Raw genomic sequence first — 27,898 nt, forward strand, 5'->3', positions numbered from 1 at the left:
ACAAATTACGACTTCAATCAAAATTTGTCATAATATTGAAGATATGTATCCACATTATTTAATTCATTATAGTTATTATTTACTGACACTTTGTCTAAACAGAATAAATGAATGGTGAATACATTTGAGAGAAAGATAAAATTTATGTGAGCAGTCTGACTATGCTATGGAGTTCATTACAACACGGTTGCGAAAGGATTGACTCAAACATGATCCATAAAGTAATGAAATCAAACCCAAATGGGGTCGAGGCAGCTCTCAAGGCAAAAGGGGTCCTGATTAATTGATTATACGTAATGACAGAAATAATGTGCAAATATGTCACCTTTACTTCATGGAGATAGACAATCATGTTTGCAAATGGACATTCAAGCACACTAACATGAGAGATGAATGTCATTTGAATGAAAACGAGGCGCTAACCAGTGCTCCAATGGAAGTGGTAAACAGGGCTGCGATCTGTCCACTGCCATCCAGCATCTATTGCGCTGTACAGTCCGATCCAGTAAAAAGATTGCTCATCATGCAGTACACCTGGAAGTCATATACAGACAGCTATGTGAGACAGCAATAAGTTATAGAATTTCTCACAGTATAAAGCTCATGCATATAATACATTGAAGAAAAATACATTATAATAAGGAATATCTAGAAAGAGCAATGAGATTACAGACCTTCGCCAAGACTTTTTTGTGTGGTTTTGTTTGGTGTTTTTTTGGGGCTGTTTTTATTTTCTTATGTTGAATGCTTCAGTCACGGACTATATCGTCCTCATCGAGGCCAGGCCTTAAATAAAAGCGCTGCATTGATAGAAAAAGTGAAGAAAGAGAGAATAGTCTCAGAGTTTTTGAGAAAGTAAAAAATCTGCTTTTTGAAAAGGGAAGTTTGGAAATACATGGGACGGTAAAGAGTTCCAGAGTTTGGCAGTCGTAGGGAAGAAACAAACATCATAACAGCCCACCCTTGAGTTTCCAATGGCCACTAAATAATCATGAGATGTAGTGGCTTGTCGAGTATTCCGTGGTCTCGCTAATGGTGGAGGTACACCAGCAGCAAGGTCTTGGGAGCAGAAACCGAAGTAATATCTGTAGAAGAGAGAAAGAGAACCAACTTTGTGGCGTAGTTTGAGCGGGTCTGGTTTTGAGGTCAAATTGGGAGAGTTGATGAGTCGGATTAATTTGGATTCAATTCTGTCCAGTATGTGGAGCTAGAACCGCCCCAGGTGTGAGAGCAGTACTCCATACAAGGACGAATCAATCCTTTATATAGCTGAAGCAACTGTTGAGAGGAGAAGAATCTTTGACATCTGAACAGGACTCCCAGTTTCTTTGAGGCAGACTTACCTATTTGTGTAATGTGTGGATTCCAGGATAAATTTGATGTTATGGTAATACCTAGTAGGTGTATTGAATCACATGGTGTAATTGTGTAACTTTCAAAGGAGATTGGAGAGTTGAGGGGAGTTTTAGAGAGAGAGAGAGAGAGAGAGAGAGAGAGAGATAGAGATAGATATATATATGGGAAGAAATTGAGATCGAGTCGCATGAAGCTTTACTTGATCTGTTAATCGGTTCTGGAGAAGATTTTTTGCATTTATATTTAAAATCCAATATGGCCACCAGACTACGTGAGCGATGACATCATAAATTTAATTTTTCACCGACACAGGATCAGATATATGAAACTTTTCACTCAGATCAGATACTGCATATGAAGTTTCAAATTTTTCCCTTTAACCCCATATGACTGCCATACCATGTGGCCTATGATGTCAATTACCTCTATAATAAGATTCAATGTCCGTCTCTTTGTGTGTCACTGTCAGGCAACTCCTCCTAAAGTGCTGGTCGCAACCCATTCAGAATGTTACCAAATGAATCGTCTGGTTTTTAGAGGTTTACAAAAAAGGACAAAATTTTTCACCCATCCCCTCGGGGCTTTGGGGGTTTCACCAAAACTACCTTTGCCATTGCAATATTCTGCGTTGTGTTCCATTTTCACCTCAGCAGAGCTGGGCGGTGTATTTCCCCACAAAAGCGGCGCAAAAAACATTAATGTTTCGTTTGATGTATAGAAAAAAAAAAGCAATATAATCTCTATTTCAAAGATTTTCAAACAATGATTGTACACAATGCAAACGACGTGCTGGGAAACAGAATAGGTATTTGCTTTCTTCTCAGAAACTACACACACAATTTCAATGAAACTTGACCACAACCTTCATCGCCAATGATGCACCAAAGTTTGTTCATGACATGAAAAAAAAATCAGGGTTTAAAGGGGTATGCAGAGTGTTTGACCCCCTCAAATATGTATTTTCTCTCTTCTCCGAAACAACACACACTCAAATTTAATGAAACTTGATTACAACCTTCATCACCTGTGATGTACCAAAGTTTGTCATGGCATTAGAAAAAACAGGGTCTAAAAACCAGGTTGGGATTTGAGTCATAGTGATTGTTCTTGTGACTGAAACTGCAAACGCCCCTTGCGATGCTGGATATCAGCGAACCGAGGGCATGGTAAACATCTCGTCAACAAAATATTCTCCATGGGAGTTCCTCCTATGTTTACAGTTTCGCATCGATTGGACAAGCCTTTGCAGAGAAAAAATATTTAAAACAAAAATATATAGACGTGGACACACACAGACACAAACACACTAATGGAGGTTAATACTTTGAGACCTGGTAGGTTTCCGTTACACCTCCTGAAACCCTCCGACGTGTGGAGGTAGCAGGTCAGAGATTAAAGAGGTTAAAGTACACTAAGAAACAAATCAACACCACACATAAGATTTAAACCAGGGCTCCCATCCTCATAAGCTAGACACTTGGATTGGAATCCCCAACAGGTCAACACAATAAATTATATCAGCATTGGGTGTTTATTGGTGAGCTATAATCTGATCACTGTGTGTTGTGTTGTACCTGATATGTACTCATGTTCACAGTTGTCAGCAAAACTGATCAGCTCTGCTCCCTGCTGCCTGCAGCTCTGGCTTGCTTCATACCATCCCAACTGCGCACCATTGTTGAATTGGTAGCAAACACCAGTCTTAGGATTGTGCTTCCAAAAGTCGGAGCATCCAGGCGCTAAGAATGAAGCAGAACACGAAAGATTGAAAACTAGCGTCAAGCCTGCTGAGGTGTCTCACATGACATAACAGAACGGTAAGTTATCGGGTGGCAAACAATGTCTCCATCCCAACAGGACAACTCATTAATTTTTTTTATCCCAGCCCTAAAACACATTTTGTTCTGCAAAACAATGACAGCACATGGTTAGATCAAGTGACAACCTAGAAAAAGACAAAATGACATTCAACAATTAAACAAAAAATAATGATAAAACTAGAAAAAGACAAAATTACATTCAACAATCTAACAAAAAAAATTAAATAAAAACCTAGAAAAAGACAAAATGACATTCAACAATTTAACAAAAAAAATTAAATAAAAAACTAGAAAAAGACAAAATGACATTCAACAATTTAACCAAAAAATAATAATAAAACTAGAAAAAGACAAAATGACATTCAACAATCTTACAAAAAAAAAATTAAATAAAAACCTAGAAAAAGACAAAATGACATTCAACAATTTTAACACATTTTTATGTTAAACAAAAAACAAACCCCCCCCCCCCCCCCCAAAAACAATTTCTAATAAATATCCTATAAAAAGACAAAATGACATTCAACGAATCAACAAAATGAAATAATAAAAAACCTAGAAAAAGACAAAATGACATTCAACAATTTCACCACATTGATGGATGTTTTAAATTGTTATTTATTAATGTCATTATTTATCTTAAATAGCAAAAAGAGAAGAGGTAGTGGGCAAGTGCAAACAAGGGGAAGGTAGTATACCTGCACAAATGGCTTCAAACCAAGGCTACACAGCTCAGAGGCAAGTATGCATATCTCTCAGATATCCTGCCAGCCCTAACTCTTTTTATGGCGTAGCCCATAGGGCAAAGCTGTCTAGAACAGTGTTTGTCCATCTGTATGTATGTCCGTCCCCTCAAACGTATACCAATCAGAGCTGAGGATCTGGTCACATGACAGGGTGATGTGATTATGTCTGATGTCATTACGGTGGTACCGCGGCTGACACTCCGGCATTTTGATTCCAATTTCGTTCAGGCCGAACATATCGTCGAACCTGTCATATATCACAATCGCCATGCTCTATCTTTACGTTTTTCATTCTGTGTGAAACACAAACAAACTGATTGTTAAAATGACCATCAAATATCGAAAGCATCGGCTTTACGTCCCTTCCAACAAAACGGTATGTGTAGGCCTTAGGCTTCATGCCTCACGTTCGGACCGCTTCGGACAAATTAAGCCCAGTTTTCTAAATACAGTAGTGTATCGTTTCAGTAGTATCGTTTTCGTAATAGTAGTAATAATAATAATAATAATAATAATAATAATAATAATATCGTAAATATAACCATAACACTTTAATCCCAATGTCATGAATACAAAGTTGATGGATTGAAGCGGTGCATGGTTCATGAATCAATGATAAGCAGTGTACGGTCCTATCAACCGTGGAAGTAAGGAATTCGCCTCAGATTTTTGATAGCATGTTATTATCCCAGCGCTTGTGGGGTATATAGATTACAGTAGATCTTCCCTTAGTTCTGTAAGTAAAACTTACCTCACGGATGTCGGGATTCCTCCAAATTTCTTTGTTTAATGTTATCAACAGCATTAGCGACTGTTTAAAAAGCTAATCATGTGTGTTTGTGGTTTATAATATTTTACAAGCCCGGCTACGCCGCTGTTAGACTTTCGGTCTTGTTTGTATACAAAGTTTCGGTCTTGTTTGTATACAAAGTTTCAAACAACAGTTTAGACCAAGAACTGACACCTGGCAAACTCACCGAAGTATTAACTTCCATCCTGACATATGTCCATTTACTACTTACTATTCTGTGTCCTGTTCTTGAGCTAATGTTCTAACCTTTCTTCAGAATGGCAGGATATCTCAGAAGTGGCACACTCACCATTTTGCTGCTGAGTGTCAGTTTTATTCTTGACCTGACTGTAAACCTAATGCTTCCTAAGTATCAATGAGTACTCCAACCTTTGGATAGGATGTTAGGATATTCCATCTGCTCACATTCGCTCATTGATGTTAAAGATCCTACGGTGGCTTTCATAAATCAGCAGGCCATTGTGTGCTGGAACACTGCCCAAATTTTAAGTTCTAAATTCCTGCCATTATATGCAAGCTTTGAGAGGGGATGTAGAAAGTGCATAATGTATCAGCAGCATAGACATGTCTCCAGAGCTGTATAGCCACCCTTCCAGAAATTATCATTCTCTTAATTCAGGTGCTGCAAACACAAGAAAGAATGATGCATTTTTGGAGTTGATGACATTTATTTATGACCATGTTGTCTGTGAATCTTTGCAAGTGCCCGCATTAGTAGTCATCAGAAATGAAGACAGCACAGCATAAAAGATGCTCACCAGCGGAGGTGCAGAACCCCCACTCGTGCTGCCGGCTGTGGTTTAGAGTCGTGGCACACCAGCTCTGACGACCTCTGACAGCGCAATCAATGAACCAATTGCCTTCATCCTCGAAAGGAAACACGCAGGGTTGCCCTCTGCCGGTACCGAGCATTGTGTACATTTTTTCTGTTATGAAACATGGCAAACAGCAACATTGTGAATTAGCAAATCAAGGCTGTGCTAATTATTGAGGGTAATAAGGAGAGAACTAAAACTGTATTCAAACTTGTAAACCTCATTAAAATCCATTTGCACAAATATGTTTTCAAACATCATGGTGTCCCAGATATTATCTCTAAATTCATTGTCCACCAATAAAAGTCAACAACCACAAATGATTAATACTTGATGGAGCATCTTAGAAAACTTTCGATGGACAAAAAAAAAGACATCAACAAATGAAGGATTTGATTCCAAAACACAACAGGACGGAGGATTACCAATGTAGAGAGCAGTCGCTGAGGGGTAAATAGATTGCAGTAGATCTTAGAACCGGTGTAAACTCACTCACTGACTGACTGACTGACAAAGCACAGTTGCAAATTTACCATAACGGATGAAATCAACAGAACATTGATTGGGGTATGTTATCTGAGCTAGTCAGATGCCACCGATAAAGAAAACTTGTAGAATGGAAGCTGATTAAAAGAAAAAAAAGGCAACATTGCTCTCTTTTACAGTCATGCAATTTTGGGGGTTGAGGTCAGGCAAAGTGTCACCAAGTAGCACCGAAGGGAAGAAGAAGAACCACCTTTAGAGGCCATCTTTCCCCGCAGAGCAGGGGTTGGCCTTTTTCCGGCACCGTGGTCTCCTTTTTGAAGCAATGTTTATGGCCGGATGCCCTTCCTGCCACCAACCCTGTTAGTCGCCTCTTGCGACACACAGGGAATTACCAGTGAGCTGGGACTCAATTTGCGGACCCCGGAAGGATGACAGGCTGAGTCAACCCACCTGGCGTTGATTCAGCGATCGACCGGGATTCGAACCCGGGATCCTAGGATCCCAAGCCACACCCGAACCGCTAAGCCAACACCAGGCCTGAAGAGAGGGAGAAGGGAAAGATAAAAACAAAAACTTCCAAAGAGTCACATATTTTGTGTATGGCCCCTGATGATACGCGACAAATATGCTTCGCCTTCTACTCTGTATCACTGCAGAAGACGATGATATATTCGCAGCCGTGTCTGTTTGTGTTCATCAGTGAGCGTTTTTGGTAACTGCCCTGCACAAACTTGCAGAACCAAGACTTTGTGGATTATGGCATGCACTGTCCCATGAGACAATCTAGGATGGCAACTTTTTGCGATTGATACACTCCTATCCTCGAGTATCAGTTTATAAATCCTGACCGCAATTGTATTTTGCAGTAACAGAATCTGGTTCTACTGGCCAATGTTCATTGCACACGAGTCATCCATCCTTTTTGAAAAGACGTGCACCCTTTGTACACATTTTCTCCTATTAAGTGCAGTTATTCTCCTAAGAATGTCACATGGTTTGGCAAGCTGGGCAGAAAGCTCAGTACGTTTGGCGGAGAGCTCCATACATTGGACATAGAGTTCATTACTTGGGCGAGAGAGTTTGTTGGGAAATGGGTCAGAGCGCGCAATTGGTTCGGGGAGTGGAGAGAGATGTCTCGCAAAGCCAGCTCTGGAGCCAACAGCACTAGAAAAAGCATTCAGCTATGAAGAGGCTACGGATCCCAGACGCGCCACCGCCATACCCATCTTTGCCCGCTGAAAGATCAGCCATTTTCAGCGACCCAACCAAACTTTGGCATTTGCCTAACACAGGCATCATGCAACTTCTTCTTCTCTGAAAATGCTGATGGGATTGTGACCAAACTTGGCTAAAATGGTACACTATGTGACCAAAAGTATGTGGACACCCGAACATTGAACATCTCATTCCAAAATCATGGGCATTAATATGGAGTTGGTCCCCCCTTTGCTGCTATAACCACCTCCACTCTTCTGGAAAGGCTTTCCACTAGATGTTGGAACATTGCTATGGGGATTTGCTTCCATTCAGCCGCAGGAGTATTTGTGAGGTCAGGCACTGATTTTGGGCAATTAGGCCTGGCTTGCAGTCAGCATTCCAATTCATCCCAAAGGTGTTTGATGGGGTTGAGGTCAAGGCTCTGTGCAGGCCAGTCAAGTTCTTCCACACCAATCTCGAAAAACCATTTCTGTATGGAATTCGCTTTGTGCGCGGGGCCATTGTCATGCTGAAATAGGAACGGGCCTTCCCCAAACTGTTGTCACAAAGTTGGAAGCACACAATGGTCTAAAATGTCATTGTATGCTGTAGCGTTAAGATTTCCCTTCACTGGAACTAAGGGGCCTAGCCCCAACCATGAAAAACAGCCCCAGATCATTATTCCTCCTCCACCAAACTTTTCAGTTGGCACTGTGCATTTGGGCAGGTAGCGTTCTCCTGGCATCCGCCAAACCCAGATTCGTCTGTCGGACGACCAGATGGTGAAGCGTGACTCATCACTCCAGAGAATGCATTTCCACTGCTCCAGAGTCCAATGGCGGCGAGCTTTACACCACTCCAGCCAACGCTTGGCATTGCGCATGGTGATCTTAGGCTTGTGTGAGGCTGCTTGGCCATGGAAACCCATTTCATGAAGCTCCCGATGAACAGTTTGATGAACTGACTTGTTGGAAAGGTGGCATCCTATGACGGTGCAACATTGAAAGTCACTGAGCTCTTCAGTACAGCCCATTCTACTGCCGGTGTTTGTCTATGGAGATTAATTGGCTGTGTGCTTGATTTATATATACCTGTCAGCAATAGGTGTGTCTGAAACAGCCGAAACCACTAATTGGAAGGGGTGTCCGCATACTTCTGGTCATGTAGTGTATTTGGTATATTACAACTCAAGTTTGTTCACGGCATAAAAAATTTGGGGTCAAAGTGGGTCCAGGGTTTGACCCCCTTCTTCCCCCACCCAAAATAGGTATTTGCTTTCTTCTCTGAAACTACACACACAATTTCAATGAAACTTGGCCACAACCTTCATCACCCATGATGTACCAAAGTTTGTTCATGGCATAAAAAATATTGGACCCTAGGGACACAGGATTGCCCCCCAAAATAGGTATTTGCTTTCTTCTCTGAAATTCCACCCACAATTGAGAGGAAAGTTGACCACAACCTTCATCACCCGTAATGTACCAAAGTTTGTTCATGGAATAAAGGAATTGGGAGTTAAGGGTGTGTGCGCGCGCGGGGTTTGATCTCCTAATATATGTATTTGCTCTCTTCTCTGAAACGACACACACAAATTTGATGGTCGAACAAACTTTCATTTCAAATACAAATTCAAACATTTTGATGGTGGAGGTTGGACTTTGACGAAGGAGGTAATGATGCGGTACATGGGTAGTCGAGGCGAGGTTTTTGTGAGTGGGTCGTGAGGCTTTTTGTGTCGGCGAACATTGAACAACGTATATCATGACTTAATGCAATGGAATTTAATGTGTGCGTATGTGCGGAAAGAAAGTGGAACTAAAAATCTGTATTAATGATGGTCATTGGGATGTACTTACGTGTCATGTATAAAGGAAAGATCTGGAGGAAATAAAGTGGGTGACGGTTTGGATTTAGCGCGCCATTCAAATGAGTTTTGGCGCGATGAGTGATACACTTGCGGCGCTAGAACCTTCTAGATTAAAAAACGCGGACCACACACACATCACGAAATGTGTGGCGTACATGAAACAATTACCCCCTAGGAAAAACAAGCAAAAAAGGCTCTATACCCTTCACCAACACATTTTATTAGACACTAACCCACTGCACAAGGGGAAGGAGCTATTTTTATCTTACTCGAAGGAAATAACTACACTAAGGGACCTATATGGTGGTTGCCATTGCCTCTGAAAGGTTTCCCAAAAACCGTAGCAATATATTGTTTGCAAAAAATGCAAAAATCGTCTATACCTTTCTCTTCAGAGCAACTCCTTTCCTTTTGTTTTGATAACAATATGGTGGAAGAGTAATGGCCTTATGTAGCACGGCATGGCAGCACCACCTCGACATCATCCTTCGTTTCTTTGAAAACTGCAATGTTCCAACTAACCCCACATTCCAACTAACCTTCTGTATAATATGTATATATATATTTACACACACACACACACACACACCCACACAATTGTAATTCATATTTATATACGTATACTAGTACACCCGATCCCTACCGGGGGCAGCAGGAATAGTCATTCCTCCGTGGGGTACATAGATTACAGTAGATCTAGAGTCGGACCTCAACAGGATATTATTGGTATTAATATTGTTTTGTAAAAACATTAATATTATGCTATTATCATTAGTGTTGTTATTAGAAGCATCTTTAGAAAAGGACCACGATAAAGCTATATTAACACGGATATACACCTCAACACGCATCCCCATTGGTGTGGAAAACCGCCTTGGGGTTGGGGGCAAATTAATTCACTACAACCTTCATCGTGTGACCCTTAGTCCTGTCAAAAATCATCGCTGTCAAAGATCATCAGACAGACAGACACCAAATTGCATATTTTAGTAAGATTATTATGTTCTCCCCCAATACCTACCCATCCCTGCAAGCAATATCTGATGTCTGATGTGTCCAAAATCCTGATGACTACAATTTCATTAAAATGTTGTTAAGATGATTTCTCTAATTTTTACACAATTTATTTTTCATCAAACTGATAAGTATTCCTCACAAACAATAAAGTGAAACATTCTCTGTATTACATCACCTGTCGGGAGCTTTTTGCATATGTCACTGTCCTCGCCGAATATCGTCCAAACCTCATCTGGCTTCACGTCCAGAGCTGGCTTGCCGTCTCGCACTACCAGCTTTTTCAGCGTGCCATGTTTCAGGAGCAGCGCCGGTAATCCACATTCCCACTGTTGATCCTGTAGCTCGACCTCAGTGCACCGAGAAAGCCCCACATATGTCCGGTCCACAACTGTGAGGCACAGTACGGCGTGCTCATGGACGAGGCGTTTGTGAGTTCCCCAGCGCCATTTTTGAGAGACTTGGTTGTTGCACGGTTTTAGTTCCAGCATCTCTCCTCTTGCTGTGAGACAGCTGTCGTGTGCTTTATTGTAAATAAGGAAAGCTGCGGAAAAACATATAGGAAAAAATATTCACTCATATGTCTTGTTTTCTAATGTTCAGTAATGTACAAAATATGGAACTGAGACATGGACAAGATGATTTAGCCCATCCAGACTAACCTCAAACCTCAACTGGGAATGGACTGCCCATTCAAATTTGAAGATCAGGGCAATAGGCACAGGCTCAGCCATTGGCTAACACCGGAGTGAAATCGCACTGTTATTGGCCAGTTGTAACTGGTGAGCCAATGCGATCACAGCACAAGCATCATGGGAATTAACCTAAGTTGAAAAATATGGGCTCGCCAAGGAATCTAATTGGTAATCTAACACTTGCTAATTTCTTTCTTTCTGTTTTCTTTTGTTAATTCACTTATGCCTCCTTCATCCTTTTTTGTAACTATGGAAAACGTTTTTGCAATTTTGTAACTTTTTTGTAACTTTCGTACTCAAGGGTACCCTAACAAGACTGCACAACACCAATTAAACTTTTAGAATATGTAAATTAATTTGTTAATTCACTTATGCCCCCTTCATCCTTTTTTGTAACTATGGAAAGCTTTTTTGCACTTTTGTAACTTTTTTGTAACTTTCGTACTCATGGGTACCCTAACAAGACTGCACAACAACAATGAAACTTTTAAAATAAGTAAATTAATTTGTTAATTCACTTATGCCCCCCTTCATCCTTTTTTGTCACAATGGAAAACCTTTTTGCAATTTTGTAACTTTTTTGTAACTTTCGTACTCATGGGTACCCTAACAAGACTGCACAACAACAATGAAACTTTTAAAATAAGTAAATTAATTTGTTAATTCACTTATGCCCCCTTCATCCTTTTTTGTCACAATGGAAAACCTTTTTGCAATTTTGTAACTTTTTTGTAACTTTCGTACTCATGGGTACCCTAACAAGACTGCACAACAACAATGAAACTTTTAAAATAAGTAAATTAATTTGTTAATTCACTTATGCCCCCTTCATCCTTTTTTGTAACTATGGAAAACTTTTTTGCACTTTTATAACTTTTTTGTAACTTTCGTACTCATGGGTACCCTAACAAGACTGCACAACACCAATGAAACTTTTAAAATAAGTAAATTAATTTGTTAATTCACTTATGCCCCCTTCATCCTTTTTTGTAACTATGGAAAACTTTTTTGCAATTTTGTAACTTTTTTGTAACTTTCATACTCATGGGTACCCTAACAAGACTGCACAACACCAATGAAACTTTTAAAACATGTAAATTAATTTGTTAATTAACTTATGCCCCCCTTCATCCTTTTTTGTAACTATGGAAAACTTTTTTGCAATTTTGTAACTTTTTTGTAACTTTCGTACTCATGGGTACCCTAACAAGACTGCACAACAACAATGAAACTTTTAAAATAAGTAAATTAATTTGTTAATTCACTTATGCCCCCTTCATCCTTTTTTGTAACTATGGAAAACTTTTTTGCAATTTTGTAACTTTTTTGTAACTTTCGTACTCATGGGTACCCTAACAAGACTGCACAACACCAATGAAACTTTTAAAACATGTAAATTAATTTGTTAATTAACTTATGCCCCCTTCATCCTTTTTTGTAACTATGGAAAACTTTTTTGCAATTTTGTAACTTTTTTGTAACTTTCGTACTCATGGGTACCCTAACAAGACTGCACAACACCAATGAAACTTTTAAAACATGTAAATTAATTGTACCCATTTAACAGGAAATCCTGCCATGGAAATAGTGCTTATACAAAGTTATAAAGTATATAAAGCCAAAAACATGACAGTTCCACCACACAGCATATCCACTTAAAGTTGATGGATGTTATTAAGAAGCAGAGAGGTACTATCAAATTATCAAACTATTATCTATTATCAAATTAGATACGATTATCAAACTATTAAATTATTATTTAATATTAAAATAAATACTAAATATAATTATTAGATTATTTATTTAATTATTTATTAGATTATTAGATTATTAGATCATTAGATTTATTTAGATAAGATTTATTAGATTTAGATATTAGATTATTAGATTTATTATTAGATTATTTAATTATGTAATTTAGTATTTAATACTAAATATTCAAAATTATTATTATTAGATACTATTAAATAGAGGTACTATTATCAAATGCTAAAAAGTTTAATACTTTGTGCTATAACAGATATAACTTGCTGCAACCTGTATTCATGCTTTTGCTGTAAAAGATAAAGAGAGCTTAAGCTTTCATTATAACGAAAAAGTTTCTGTAACTTGTATTAACAGTTAAGAGGTGAAAAAAATGTCTAATTTTACTGATAATGGCAGTAAAAAAACGAAAATTGAAAGTAAAAAGATAATAAAGCCCAGGTAAGTTAGAACAGAGTCCAGATTTTAAAAGGCAAATCAGACTCAAGTTTGAGTCCTGGAATTTAGTCTGACCTCCATCACTAGTTTACACAGAGAGAAAAAAGTCTTCTTATCAGAGGTCTTATCAAAAAACCGATGTGTTTGACCCATGCCAGTATGACTCATAAGAATGAATATTTCAACATATTAAAGGAAATATTGTTTTTGAAAGTTTATCCAGAAATTGATTTTGATAAACTGGACCCATTTTGGATAAACCTTTTTTTTGATAAATAAATAAATAATTTGATTTTAAAAAAAAATGTAATTAGATTTTTTTTTTGATAAATATATATATATATGTATATGTTTTTTGCTTAAAAAACAACATTTTATTAATTATTTTTTTTTTGATAAATAAAATTTGATACATTTTTGATAAATTTTGTTAAACCCAGCAGGCAAAAATAACCTAAAGTAACGTTGAGGAGGTTGAATGGACGTACTTTTATAGAGTCAGACATGTAATTTCTACCAAACTTTAATGCTGAAGCAACAACTCGTACCTGTGGGAAATGAAATCGAATGGTGGCAATCTGACTGCAAATTTGAGTCCAAGTACCAATGTTTGGAATCCAAGTCTGAAATGACTCAATAAATCGTCGAGTGCAAGTGAAAAAAAAACATGTTTGAATGTTGGGAGATTCATATTCAGGATGAAAAATACAAAAGCAAGAGCTGAAGTCAAACAAACTTGGGGTTGGTGGTAAAATATATCAAAAACGGAGGTAGCAAATGTCTTCTTGTCGAAAAATGGACTCGACAATTGGGTTAGGGAGGTCAAGAAGCGTTTTATTGACCTTCTGAACCCAACTCTCTTACTTGCTGATTTCAGTGTTGCCTCTCCTTCTCTTTCTCCATTCCTTTTTGTTTATTCGCTTGCTGATTGCACCAAATTGGTGTCACGCTCCCTTACTGTCAATCTTCCCTCTCTTCCATGAGCCTCACTTTTGGAGAGACAAAAATGAGTTGAAAACAAGAGTGAGGAAGAATGTCCAAAATGGTATTGTCCGTGAACATTCTTTATTATTTTTGCTGTTAACTTTTAAAGGCATTGTTTATTCTGATATTATGGGCGGTGTCAGCTCAAAGGTTAAGTTGCCTGGCTTGAGATCTTAGGGTCTTGAGTTTGAGCCCCTGCCATGCCGTTAAATAACACGAGGTAGGTTGAATCATCCTTCTGAGGTCCGTACAATGAGCACCAGATTAATCATAGACATGGCCAACAGGGGGCACTGCAATGTTGTTTAAAAATATATATATATACAGTGGTACCTCGGCTTACGAGTTTAATCCGTTCCGTGACGGAGCTCGTAAGCCAAATCGCTCGTAAGTCAAAGCAAATTTTCCCATTCAAATGCATTGAAATGCTATTAATCCGTTCCAGCCTCAAAAAAAAAACACCAATTTTTTTTGTTAGGTGCTTTTAAATAACAAAAATGTACTTTATAAATAACAAATAATGTATAAACAAGCACGACCTCGTATATACTGTACATAATACAAGAGAATGTAAAGAAATAAACTGGACCTCTATCCATGAAGATATGGAGAAGTTGTTGCTTGTGTGGTTGAAGGAGAAGCAGCTCGCAGGAGATACCGTGACCGAGAGCATCATGTGTTTGAAAAGATTGAAACTCGGATATCGAGCACGGACCACGAGGTGTTTTTTCTTTTTTCTTAATCTCGGTTTCAGTGAACTTTTGCTCTGTGCTCACGTGTACTGTACCTGTACCTGTAATGGTACGTCAGAGGATGGCACCTGTTGTCATCATATTAAGTGCAAGATGTTCTGCATCGTAAGTTGGTACACCGTGGTCTTTCGGCGGTGTTTAAGCCGGCCGTCTTGGCTTCTGTCACCATTGGCATTGAGTCTTTCGATGTAGGTAGGTCGTTGTGTGCCGGTGCCTTGGCCGAATTCCTTCATTGCTGCATTGTTAGCTCACCTGGTTTTTTATACCACATCTTTGGTTATCGGACCAGCGAATGACGTCATCTCCAAAGTATGGCTTATTCTCACTTGTCTTGGACGATCTTCTACTTCTAGCCTTCCACCGTGCATTTGGTGTCCACTGTACTTACTGTACAGTGCCTGGTAAAATTGATGTAATGGGTTTTTGACCGTCAACGCCATGAACCGTCATGAACCGTCAACGCCATGAACCGCTAACACTCAAAAGCCCATTTATCGCGCCTTATAAAGCAAAACGCAAACCGAAAGCCATGCCTCTCAAGCGAGGCGTGCTTCCGTGGTCACGTGATCCACAGGTGTAGCTCATTATACCCGCACGCGCGACACGCTTTGGCGGTCACGTGACCAGCCACTCTGGAGGCGGGGATCCCCGCCGATGACGTCACCGGCTGGAGCAAGGAGATTCCTCGCTAATGTATTTCGACGATTGCGTGTTTTATATCCAAGCAGAGATGCTTTCACGGCAAGATAACCACGTGACCGGAACCGGAAGCCACAACCGGAAAATTCAAAAAAATAAATTTTTTGAGCTCGTACATCGGATCTCGGCTCGTATCCCAAAGCAACAAACCGCCCGAGCGACGGCTCGTATCCCGAAAAACTCGTACGTTGGGGCACTCGTAAGCCGAGGTACCACTGTATATACAAAATATATATATACATATATATATATAATCTTAAACATACATATATATACATATATATATAATTATTATTTATATATATATATATATATATATTTTTTTTTTTTAAATAAACGAATTAAATTCCTGTGTGGGGCTAGTGTGAAAAATTCTGACTCGACCTGGGACTCAAACCAGGGACCTCCATCACTTACGCGGTGAGAGCCCACTGCGCTATTGAGCCAACGGAGTCTCCTCAGAATTTTACACACTTAACACTGCGAGCTTTATTAGTAAACTCTTAATTAGTAAACCACATGTAAATTGTCAAAATAAATTACCTTTGCATATTAACCCCTTGAATTCGGATTAGCTTTATTTTGATACGATATATATATATATATATATATATATATATATATATATATATATATATATATATATATATATATATATATATATATATATATAATCTTGGATATATATGGTAAAAGATTGGGGTGGTTGGGATTATGCATTTCTTAAAGAAAGAAGATGCTTCCAACCAGAAAGTAAAATTGGGTCCACTCCACAAATTTTTGAGCAAACAAATAAGCTACAGCAGACCCAGTCTCAGGCAACGTTTCACCCACTCGACAGCAGGTTTCTTTCTTTAAAAAATAAAAATGAATAAATAATATATATATATATGGAAAGTAATGCCGATTTTGAAGATGCATGCATGCACACAACTTAAAAAAAACACATTACTTTCCGGGACACCTAATATATACAGACAGGCCCACTTTGCTTAATCAGCAGTACTTATAAACATGGGATGGGAATCAAAAGGTTTTCCCCAACAAGAAGATTCTTCTCCTGTTCCAGAAAACTACAGCACATAAGTTTGTCTTTTTCAACGTAGTTTCTAGACACACATATCTCTCTCTCCCCCTCCCCCCAAAAAACAACGTGTGGGTCTCCTTAAGTCATTGGAATTGGAATACAAGTAACGCCTTTGACTCAGAAACGTTTTGAAAAAGTAAAAACATTTTAACCGCCATGTAGACTCCATGAGTGTAATGGAGACACTATCATGCGTAAAGGTACGTTTTCCGAATGTAACTCACACACAAGGAAATAAATATGGCAGAGTAACAGCAAAGGATGGAAAGATTACCCAATGGTAACATTGTTGTGTGAGTTGTCTGGACATATAACCTGGAATGAATCAGGCTTGTGTTTTGCCATTTCGGCAGAATTGCAATTTTGAGGCACTCCGTCCTTCAAGAGTAGCGGATGCTGCGTCTGCAATAAGGAAGTGATGTTCCATTCCCATGGTATTTTCACAAGAGGGTCTTTACACCCAGACCCTCTCCCAGGCCTAATTTCTAACATAAAAATGCACCTCGTTTTGGATCCTTTGTCCTTGTAGAAACATGACACCCCAAGACAAGTTTCAACGTGTGGTGAACGTTTAAGGAGATGTCAAATCAGATCAGAACAACATAAAAGGTGAACATTAATCAACAAATCTAATTCCGCCAATTTTCAGGCAATGGAATATCTATACAGAACATCTGTGCCATATGAGATATACCTGGCGTGTGCATTCCATGTCACCTGCACCACTCCACTGCATTCGTCGATGCATCTGCTTCCATATATATATACATATATATATATACGTACATATACATACATACATATACATACATACATACATACATATATATATATATATATATATATATATATATATATATATATATATATATATATATATATATCTATATATATATGTATGTATATATACATCTATACATATATATATATATATATATATATATATATATATATATATATATATATATATATATATATATATATATATATATATATATATACACACTCCACTGCATTCGTCGATGCATCTGCTTCCATATATATATACATATATATATATATATATACGTACATATACATACATACATATATATATATATATATATATATATGTATATATACATCCATACATATACATACATATACATACATATATCTATATATATATGGCATATATATATACTATATATATATATATAAAGCGTCTTTGGGCTTCCTGAAAAGCGCTATATAAAATAAATGCATTATTAAAATAAATGCATACATACATACATACATACATACACATACATATATATTATACATATATATATATATATATATATATATGTATATACATCCACACATATACATACATATACATACATATACATACATATACATATATATATGTACATACATACATACACATACATATACATATATATTATACATCTATATATATATACTGTATATATCTGTGCAGTTTCTGTTTTGTCTTGTTGTGTTGTCTTGTCACTGAACTACTCCCTCCAACTTTTGTGAAATCGTACCAAACTTCTGGTATGCACATATCTCTCCTGAGGGTATTTTTTTGAAAAAATTTCCAATTATTTTTATTTTGGGATTTTTTGGGGGAAATTATTTTTTTTCAACTTAAGTTTTCAGCTTCAATTGTTTATAAAATGTGATATCACGTATATTACAAATACATTTGTGCAAAATAATTGTTTGAATTATGATTGGTTTAAACCATATCCTCCAAGAAGTTCTGTCACTCAAGCTTTTGGGTCTCACTATCTGCCATGATCTTTCCTGGGAAAACCACATTTCAAATCTGGCCTCCAAAGCCAGTCGCCGACTGGGCATCCTCCGTCGTGCGAAGTCCTTCCTTGGCACACCTGAGCTCCTCACCACATACAAGGCTTTCATCCGCAGCTCAATGGAATACTGCTCTCCCCTCTGGACTGGTGCTCCTGCCTCACACCTAGCTCGTCTTCACGCTGTTGAAACCAAAGCATTCAGAATCATTGGAATCTCCCGCGATAAAGCTAACTCCAACGGCCTCTCACTCACTCACTCACCGCAGGCAGGTTGGTGGTCTTTCCATCTTCTACCGACTCCACTCTGGCCTTGCCCCCCCCCCCCCAGCTCTCTCTGGGCTGTGTCCCCCAAATATTCCTACAGGTCGCACAAGATCTGCCTGCAACCCTCTTACGGTGAAACTGCCAAAATCAAGACTCTCTGCTCACCTTCACTCCTTCATTCCTCTTTTCTCCCGCCTCTGAAACAAAGTCCCTCACTCTCTTCAATCCCTCTCCTCCCTCCAGGTCTTTAAAACAGCTGTTCACCACCATCTCTTATCCTCCCCCATCCAAAACCTTGATCTTTTCTACCCCCGCTAATTTCACCCCAATTCCACTTTTTTGAAATACCAACTTCTGCCCTGGAAGTCCTTGGTGTCCTTGTGTTTTATACTTCTCCCCTCCCCCCCCCACCCCCCCCCCCTTCCCATGCCTCCTCCCCCCGGGCCCTCTCCCTTCCACACATCTCCCTGCTCTCAAATGTTGTGTGCTCTCAAGTGTTTGTGTGCTTCCCCTTCTCTCCCCATCTTGTCTTCCACTCCCTCTTTTTATATATTTTGTCTGTCTGGTTGATTTGTTTGTGAAGTAAATGTTAGTTCTTTCACGAGCCTCGATTCAGTATCCCAAAAAAAAAAAAAACATCTGAAGAAATGCTATTGAAGGTTTATCCTAGCCTCTCACAGATTTATAAAAACCATGAGTGGCTTTGTGAACGTGCCATCCTTGCTCCCAAAAATGACATTGTGCAGGATATTAATGCCACCATCATTCAACAGCTACCAGACCAATCCACATGGTACAAGTCAGTTGACACTGAAGTTGATCTTGACGATGCTGTCAACTATCCAACAGAGTTTCTAAACTCTCTTCAGCTCACTGGTGTTCCACCTCACAATCTGCAACTGAAAGTGGGAGCCCCCATTATGTTGCGACGAAATTTGGATGCACCAAAACTCTGTAACGGTACAAGACTCGCTGTCAAAACTCTTATGCCCCATGTGATCGAAGCCACCATTATGACTGGTTGTGCCAAGGGAGAGGATGTTTTTATTCCACGGATTCCCATCATCCCAACAGATATGCCATTTCAGTTCAAGCGCCTTCAGTTTCCAGTGAGACTATCATTTGCTATGACCATCAACAAGTCTCAGGGACAATCTCTCAAGGTTGCTGGAGTTGAACTGACAAGTCCATGTTTCTCTCATGGTCAACTCTACGTTCCATGCTCACGTGTTGGGGCAAGCACACATCTTTTCATCAGAGCACCAAACGGCAGAACAAGAAATGTTGTCTACCCCAGAGCTCTTGCTGACTAAAGCACATGTCTGTTAATATTTTACCTAGGTAGCGCTGGTGGCCCAGTGGATCATGTGCTTGCTTGCCACGCAGACGATCCGCGTTCCAATCCCAGCAGCGGCAAAAATTTGTGAAGCCACCAAATGTGGCCCGTTCTGAGATATAGTCCCAAAATGGATTGAACTTGGACCTAAATCACCAACTCACTGACTCTTTTTTAACTTAAATGACTTAACTTATAGCAAGTTCTTATGTTATGTACATATAATTACATATAACATGAACTACATAACAACTTGCTATCAGTCAAGTTATTTACTTTCTACATATTTGGAATCCGGGCAACGCCGGGTACCTTTGCTAGTATATATATATATATATACATACATACATATATATACTTACATACATATATATATATATATATATATATATATATATATATATATATATATATATATATATATATACATATACATACATAGTATATATATACACATACATACATATACATACATATATATACATACAAACATATATATACATACATACATACATACATACATCCATATATATACATACAGACATACATACATACATACATACATACATACATACATATATATATATATTGTTGCGGTTTTTAGTTTTTACAATAAAGGTTAATTTCCCCCTCATAGTTTAGTCACACTACAACAAGCAGCCGCGCGATAGTTCAGTTATGTCTTAGTAAATGTAAGCATAGTCACCGTGCGTTGGGGTCACCGTGCGTTGGGGTCACCGTGCGTTGGGGTCACCGTGCGTGGGACCCCGAGGCCCCGCACAGGGATGGAGCCCTGCATCTTGGCCCATCCATACCTCCCCCTTTGGATCGAAAATGCCAGATGGACACCCCATACAGGAGACTAACCACCCGCATGGATAGCTCGGCCTTTCGAGGTCGAGCCATGCCAACGTATTTCCACACGAAGAGGCTCGAGTGTAGTGGACGGATGAGGATAGTGTACCCTACGTGGGGGAATGGAGTGTTACCATTCCTCACACAGGGTCCATGAGCACTAGTTTAGGGGGATGGCAGTGTTAGGCACATGGGGGTGCCAGCGATGGTTACCTCCATGGGGCACCGAAGCTAGCGGAGGGAGGGCTAGGATAATGTTAGGGATTTAGCAGACTGTCGAAGAGACTGAGATTTAAGTAGTGACTCTTGTACTGTAGTGGGGACGTAGGTAGTTTAGATGGTTGATAATGACGAAGGGAGTGCATAGTGTAACGGGACGACGGGGAAGCATGAGTTTTAGGGGAAAACCAGTCAGATAGATGATGCTGTGTGTGTGAGGAATTGTGTTGAGATAAATGGAATTGCGTTGAGGTGTATGGAAAGTAGTGTGCGAGACAAAAGGTGTGTGAAATAAATGGTGTGCGAATGAGTAGTGTGGAATGCTTGGTGTGGGAATAAAAGGTGTGGAATGCATGGTGCGAAGGAGTGAATGGGGGGATATGGAACCCATTCACGGACGCCCGGGGTGGGTAGTGTAACACCAGGTAGAGGGCATAGGCAAAATTTGTATGGATATTGACACCTGTGGTGTGGGTAGTGGAAATTAGTGTTTTTGTAGGGTGCGTGAGTATGTGGAATGGCTGGGCATGTGGTTTAATTTGTAGTTATGGTTATTGACCATAATTGTCCCAATTGGTGTCCGGAGTAACCAATTCCCTTGGGGTTTCAATTGCATGCAGTTCGAATCCCTTGGGGGTTATGCTCGGAATGATACCAGTTGGAGGTTATGGTCATTGACCATGACATTACGTCACCAACTCCCTCGGAGTTTCAGTTGCATGCGGCTCCAATTCCTTGGGTGTTGTGGTTGTTGCGTTACCATTTGTAGTTACGGCACACCGCCACTGGTAGTTTGTCGGCCAGGTGAGGCCGCAGGTAGGCTCTGGGAGCCAGTTAGGGTAGTTGTAAGTTGTTGAGTGGGGCCCGAGGATCCCAGGAGAGGATCCGGGTTGCCCAATGCCAAGGTGGGCATCAGGGGGTAAAATGCCAGGAGGGGCCTTCCCCAGTTTAGATAGTCGCAGGAGCAGGTAAGCTCAGGTGGCGACTTCATTGGCGGAGGTGCACAGGTAGGTAGACCTGCTAGTGGAGCCACATGACCCAACCCCGAAATTGTGCAAGGGCACAGTATGAAAATTCGTTGGGAGTGAGACCCAAATTTCAGGGGCACCACAGGGTGGACAATGGGAATTCAGGTTTTTAGAACCACATAGTTTAAAGAGGCCGATTGGGGGGGTACGACCCCGGGTAGTTTAAAAGTAAATGTCAGTAGTGTAGTTCGGATGAGAATTCCCTTCACACCATCCACAGCCAGTCACAGAGGAGGACGAAGCTCCACACCAGGGCTCTGTAAACTGTTTGAGTGGAAAAGACGCATCATGACGTAACGTGACATTGTGTTTGTTCCATTCCTTCGTTCCTTGGAGGGATTGGGAGACGAATTTGGAATAGAGGGGGATATGGGAGACAAGACGTAGAGACGAATTTGTAAATACAAGGAAGGGCTAGGGTAGTGTAAGCAGACGTTGGGGGGTATGAACGGCTAGGGACGAGCCTGCTCCGCTCGCTCTTCCGCGCCCCTTGCGCTGCACTACCTTGTTTGCTGTGTACCATTGCGTCCTTTCCACTTTGCTGGTCGTGCTTTGTCTCTCCCCCCCCCACCCCAGGACCATTTTGGAGGTGGAACTGTGCAGCACCATCGATCTGTGCAGCATTCCTTCTGCACCTTGTTACACCTGTGCAGCCGAACTGCGAAGCACTTTGCTGCCATATCCTTTTGTTGTAACTTTGCTGCACCTGTGCAGCACTTTGCTGCCACAAACACTTTGCTGCACATTATTACACTTATGGACCACAAGTCTTGTGGCTTGGCACCTCTGCTATGCAGCACGTTGCTGCAACATCATCTTGCATCTTCGGACCACTTGTTTTGAGTGGCATTAATGTCACGCAGTCGGACCACATGAGGTTGGCCCTGCTTGGCAAAGAAATACAATAAATGCATTTTTTTGTGCATTTTTATTATGGTGTGCTAGGGATGAGAAGATTTGTAAGGGAGATAGCCCTGAAGATCAGGAATGGCCTGTATGCTGGTCCGGGGGCTAGCCGGTTTGATAGGCACACAGAAGAAGCAAGAAGCAAGATGCAAGAAGCAAGCAGCAAGTGTTATGAATTTATGAGTGTGTTTTGGTTTTGCTGTGCGTTCTCTCCCCTCCAATCTTCTCTTCAAAAAGGACAGGTCCTGGGTCATAGAATTGTAAATAAATTAAGTTTTTTGTGCTTGTAAATATAAAATGCTGCCCACTGGCTATGTGTTTAGTTTGACAAATTCCACAATTCGGTTAGTTGTGGGCGTGATTCTGTTAGATAGCTACTCAACGCAATAGGGGGGACATATTTAGTGTTTTAAAACTGTCGCATACACTGGTTAGAGTAAATGTTAGGGGGAACCACACCTATATGTCACATGTAAAACAAAGGTTAATTTTGCATATCATTCTCAAAACCGGTCGTTCCATTTTGTTGGGTTCGACTCGGGGACGAGTCTGATGAGGGAGAGGGGTAGTGTTGTGGTTTTGAGTTTTTACAACAACGGTTAATTTCCCCCTCATAGTTTAGCCACACTACAACACGTAGCCTCGCGATAGTTCAGTTATGTCTTAGTAAATGTAAGTATAGTCCTTTTCCTGTGTTAGTTTTGCGTTGAGTAGAATAATGAGAGTTAGGTCCTCCCATTGCTTATTCCACCTCGATACTGTGGTTTTTGGCACAAATTAACACGAGGCAGGCTTGACAAGTCGAGGCAAGACCAAACGAAGGCGGGGGAGAAGCCGACGGTAAGCACGGGCCGCCAATCAGGGCTCGAAGAGAGTGGCTTAGCACTGGGTCAAAAGGCGTGGTTAGAACATTCGATGGGGGCTAAGGGCGTGGCAATAAAACCCTTTGCGCAAAGCCTCCACCCCAGTAGTTATGGGAGAGGCGCTTGAGAGTTGAACAAGTTCTGAGGAGAGGTGCGCTGAAAGAAGTCTCAGTTTCGAGGGGAGAGGCACTTGAACACGTTAAACGCTCGGTTGAGCTTGAGGAAAACCCTCTATTGAGTTACGCGAGTCACAGCGCGCCGCTGATTAATAGCGCTGTGAGGAACCATCGAGCCATGCGAGGACGCGTATATTTTCCCGCCTGCCTGCTCTGCCTTTGTTCGAGAGACGCGCTGCAAGGATCCCTCCTGCCGCCTGCTTGCCTTCATTGAGGGACGTGCTGTGACCGGGGAGGGCCACGCCGGGCGAAGCTGTTCCTGGACGACCAAGCCGGTGCATTCAGCGCATGAACACCATCCTTCCTTCATTTCCCCCTGTGAGTGTGAACGGGCCCGTGTCTGGGGATAAGCTAAGACTGTTTAAGTTCTGCCCTGTGTCTCTGCTTTCTACCGAATCATTGTAAATAATAATTAAATCGTGTTATTCCTTTGAATTCTACCGCTTTTGTGTTTTCCATCATTGACTTTGCGTGGTACGAATAATTATCGCTCTAATCGGGTTCCAATACCAGGTAACTGCACGGACCACGTGGTACGTCATCCGCTTGCACATACTCAAATTACACGTGGTTCGTGCGAGGCTTGATCCTCGCTTCCACGGCGGCATAGGTACTTAGGTACGTGCGAGAATTGTCCCGGAACCCTACCCTGCGTCTGCCCGTGAGGGGCGATTCAAGTCTCTCGGTTGCGATGACCCAAAAAGAACAAGGGGCTTAATCTCCCCTTGGTAAGGGCAGGAGGGTCGCGCGAAAACCGTAACAATATATATACAGACATGTGAAAAAGTAAGTACACCGCATGCAAAGGTTTGACCTTTTCAACATATTTCAACATACAGCTATTTGATCTTCATTTTAACAATATTGATAGATACAGGTGATATAATATCACAAATATCATGAAACATTTACATTTTGTTGTCCATTGTATAATTTAAATAAACATAAATGCAAATTTCGCACGTGGAAAAAGTAAGTACACCCTTGGCTCTAATAGGTGGTATTGCCCCCTTTGGCAGAAACAACCTCAAGTAGGCGTTTCTGATAACTGTCTACCAGTCTCTGACATCGACTGGGAGAAATTTTTGCCAACTCCTCCATGCAGAATTCTTTCAGCTGTGCGATGTTTGAGGGGTTTCTTGCATGCACAGCACGTTTCAAATCCCCCCCCACAACATCTCGATGGGATTTAGATCCGGGCTTTGACTTGGCCATTCCAGAACCCTCCATTTCTTTCTTTTCAGCCATTCCTTGGTGGATTTACTGGTATGTTTAGGGTAATTGTCATGTTGCAAGGTCCACCTTCGGTTGAGCTTCAACTTTTCGACAGATGGCCTCACATTATCTTCAAGCACCCTCTGGTACAATGAAGAATTCATAGTGGATTCTATGATGGTGAGCTGCCCAGGCCCTGATGCAGCAAAGCTGCCCCAAACCATAATATTTCCACCACCATGCTTTACAGTTGGTATCAGGTTCTTGTGGTCAAATGCTGTCTTTGGTTTTTGCCAAACATGTCTTCTGGTACTGTGGCCAAATAGCTCTACCTTTGACTCATCTGTCCAGAGCACATTGTTCCCGAAGTGCTGGTCTTTGCCTAGGTGTTCATTGGCAAACTTTAGTCTTGCCCTGATGTTATTTCTGGACAACAAAGGTTCCCTCCTGGCACACCTCCCATGTAGATCAAATTTGTGCAGCCGCTTTCTTATGGTGGACCCGTGCACTTTGACATCAACAGTGGCAAGAGCTACCTGTTTGTCCCGTGATGACATTCTGAGGTTCTTAGAGACTTCTTTCAGCATCTTGCGGTCTGCTCTCGGGCTGAACTTGCTGGGGCGGCCTGGCCTGAACAAGTTGGCAGTTGTTTGGAATCTTCTCCACTTGTGGATGATCTTCCGGACAGTCGAAGGATTGATTTCAAATTGTTTGGAGATCTTTTTAAATCCCTTCCCAGACTCGTAGGCATCTATAACCTTCTTTCTGAAGGCCTCAGAGAGCTCTTTTGATCTCGGCATGGTGACGCCGCACACTTCAACAACAAAGAGCAAACCAAACTAAATGTCTGAGGTTTAAATAAGACAGGTTCCTCCAAGATCCTCTCTAACGATGTTCCAATCATTTGCACCTGAGCTGGTGCACCTGATTCTAATTTTAGGTATTTGAAGTAGTGATAAATGTAGGGGTGTACTTACTTTTTCCACATGCGAAATTTGCATTTATGTTTATTTAAATTATACAATGGACTACAAAATGTAAATGTTTCATGATATTTGTTATATTATATCACCTGTATCTATCAATATTGTTAAAATGAAGATCAAATAGCTGTATGTTGAAATATGTTGAAAAAGTCAAAACTTTACATGGGGTGTACTTACTTTTTCACGTGACTGTGTATGTGTGTGTGTGTATATATATATATATATATATATATGTATATGTATATAGACATCTATACATCTATACATTGATACAGGGTCTTTGGGCCCAAAGGCCTATATATATAATATATATATATTCAATGACATTTGTGAGAAAATTGCATGCGCGGACCAGGAATCGAATCCATGTCCTCTGGTGAACCGTGCCAGTGCCGAGGATCACCCTTGTTTATATTCTCACCTGCAGTTGCGTGTGCGCATAGCACGACGACAAGGAGCACAGCGAGAGAAAGTAAACGAGGAAGGTTCGTGGCGTGACAATACGGGGTGGACCGCATGGTTGCAGTTTCAGCAATGGTCTTCTCTTCGGAAATCGATCGGACGAGTGGCATCTAGTCCCACCGGGGCCCGGGGGGGGGGGGGGTAACCTTTGGGGGTAAGTAACCTTTGGGGTAAGTTACCTTTGGGGTAAGTAACCTTTGGGGTAAGTAACCTTTGGGGTAAGTAACCTTTGCACTGGTAAGTGACGCTCTCTTAAATAGGAGTCGCGGCACTCACGATGCTCGCATGAACCTCGGGTGTTGAGCGCATCCGTTTCCGAGAATTGAACCGTCCGCACTGACGGGGCGGGAGAGACCACCGAGTTCCTTCCACGTGTTATTGTCACGATCTTTGCGATTTTTTCACTTCATTTCGCTGACGATTGAACTCTTAAGTCTTAAACTACGACTCGAAGAAGTTTGTACTATTGTTGTTGTTTTTTTTATTAGCGATAACGTTAATGTTTTGACGTTGATATTAACGTTAAACAACGTTAATTAACGACGGCAACAAAGATAAGTGTTAACGGGGAGGTAATGGCTGACAACAGCAAGGTCAGGCATTTGTAACATGTTGGAATTATTAACACTAACTTCCTCGAGTGACCAGGGACCGGTTATGGTGCACACGGCGAAGGGTACAATAATAGCTTTAATGTACAGAATGTTAATTTGTTTCCCATAAACGCAGTGCATTCAGAAAGTATTCAGACCCCTTCACTTGTTTCACATTTTGTTATGTTGCAGCCTTATGCTGAAATAGTAAATTCATTTTTTCCCTCATCAATCTACACTCAATACCCCAAAATGACAAAGAGAAAACAGGATTTTAGAAAGTTTTGCAAATTTATTAAAAAGAAAAAACTGAAATATCACATTTACATAAGTATTCATACCCTTTGCTATGACACTTGAAATTTAGCTCAGGCGCCTCCAATTTGTCTTGATCATCTTTGAGATGTTTCTACACCTTGATTGGAGTCCACCTGTGGTAAATTCAATTGATTGGACATGATTTGGAAAGGCACACACCTGTCTATATACGGTCTCACAGCTGACAATGCATATCAGAGCAAAAACCAAGCCACGAGCTCGAAGGGAACTGGCTGCAGAGCTCAGAGACAGGATTGTGTCGAGGCACAGATCTGGGGTAGCATCATTGTCAGGGGTAGCATCATTGTCAGGAGTAGCATCATTGTCAGGGGTAGCATCAT

At 40.6% G+C, this 27,898-nt stretch overlaps 1 protein-coding gene across 3 annotated transcripts in view; it reads right to left on the bottom strand.

The window, feature by feature from the left end:
- Positions 1-26,984, bottom strand: part of LOC137431059 (macrophage mannose receptor 1) — a 234,554-nt gene extending 207,570 nt beyond the window's left edge. For all 3 annotated transcript variants that reach the window (XR_013624029.1, XM_068121949.2, XM_068121948.2), the window contains exons 1-5: positions 26,606-26,984; positions 10,294-10,659; positions 5,492-5,659; positions 2,931-3,095; positions 424-534 (exon numbers count right to left, since the gene is read on the bottom strand). Coding sequence is in view for 2 of the 3 variants with exons in the window: in XM_068121949.2 (XP_067978050.2) it covers positions 424-534; positions 2,931-3,095; positions 5,492-5,659; positions 10,294-10,659; positions 26,606-26,756 (961 nt within the window). In the remaining variant the exon portion in view is untranslated. The remainder of the gene's footprint in view (positions 1-423; positions 535-2,930; positions 3,096-5,491; positions 5,660-10,293; positions 10,660-26,605) is intronic.
- Positions 26,985-27,898: the final 914 nt, after the last annotated feature.

Source organism: Myxine glutinosa, chromosome 7 (genome assembly GCF_964187855.1).
Source record: "Myxine glutinosa chromosome 7, kmMyxGlut1.1, whole genome shotgun sequence".
NCBI classification, from domain to species: Eukaryota; Metazoa; Chordata; class Myxini; order Myxiniformes; family Myxinidae; genus Myxine; species Myxine glutinosa.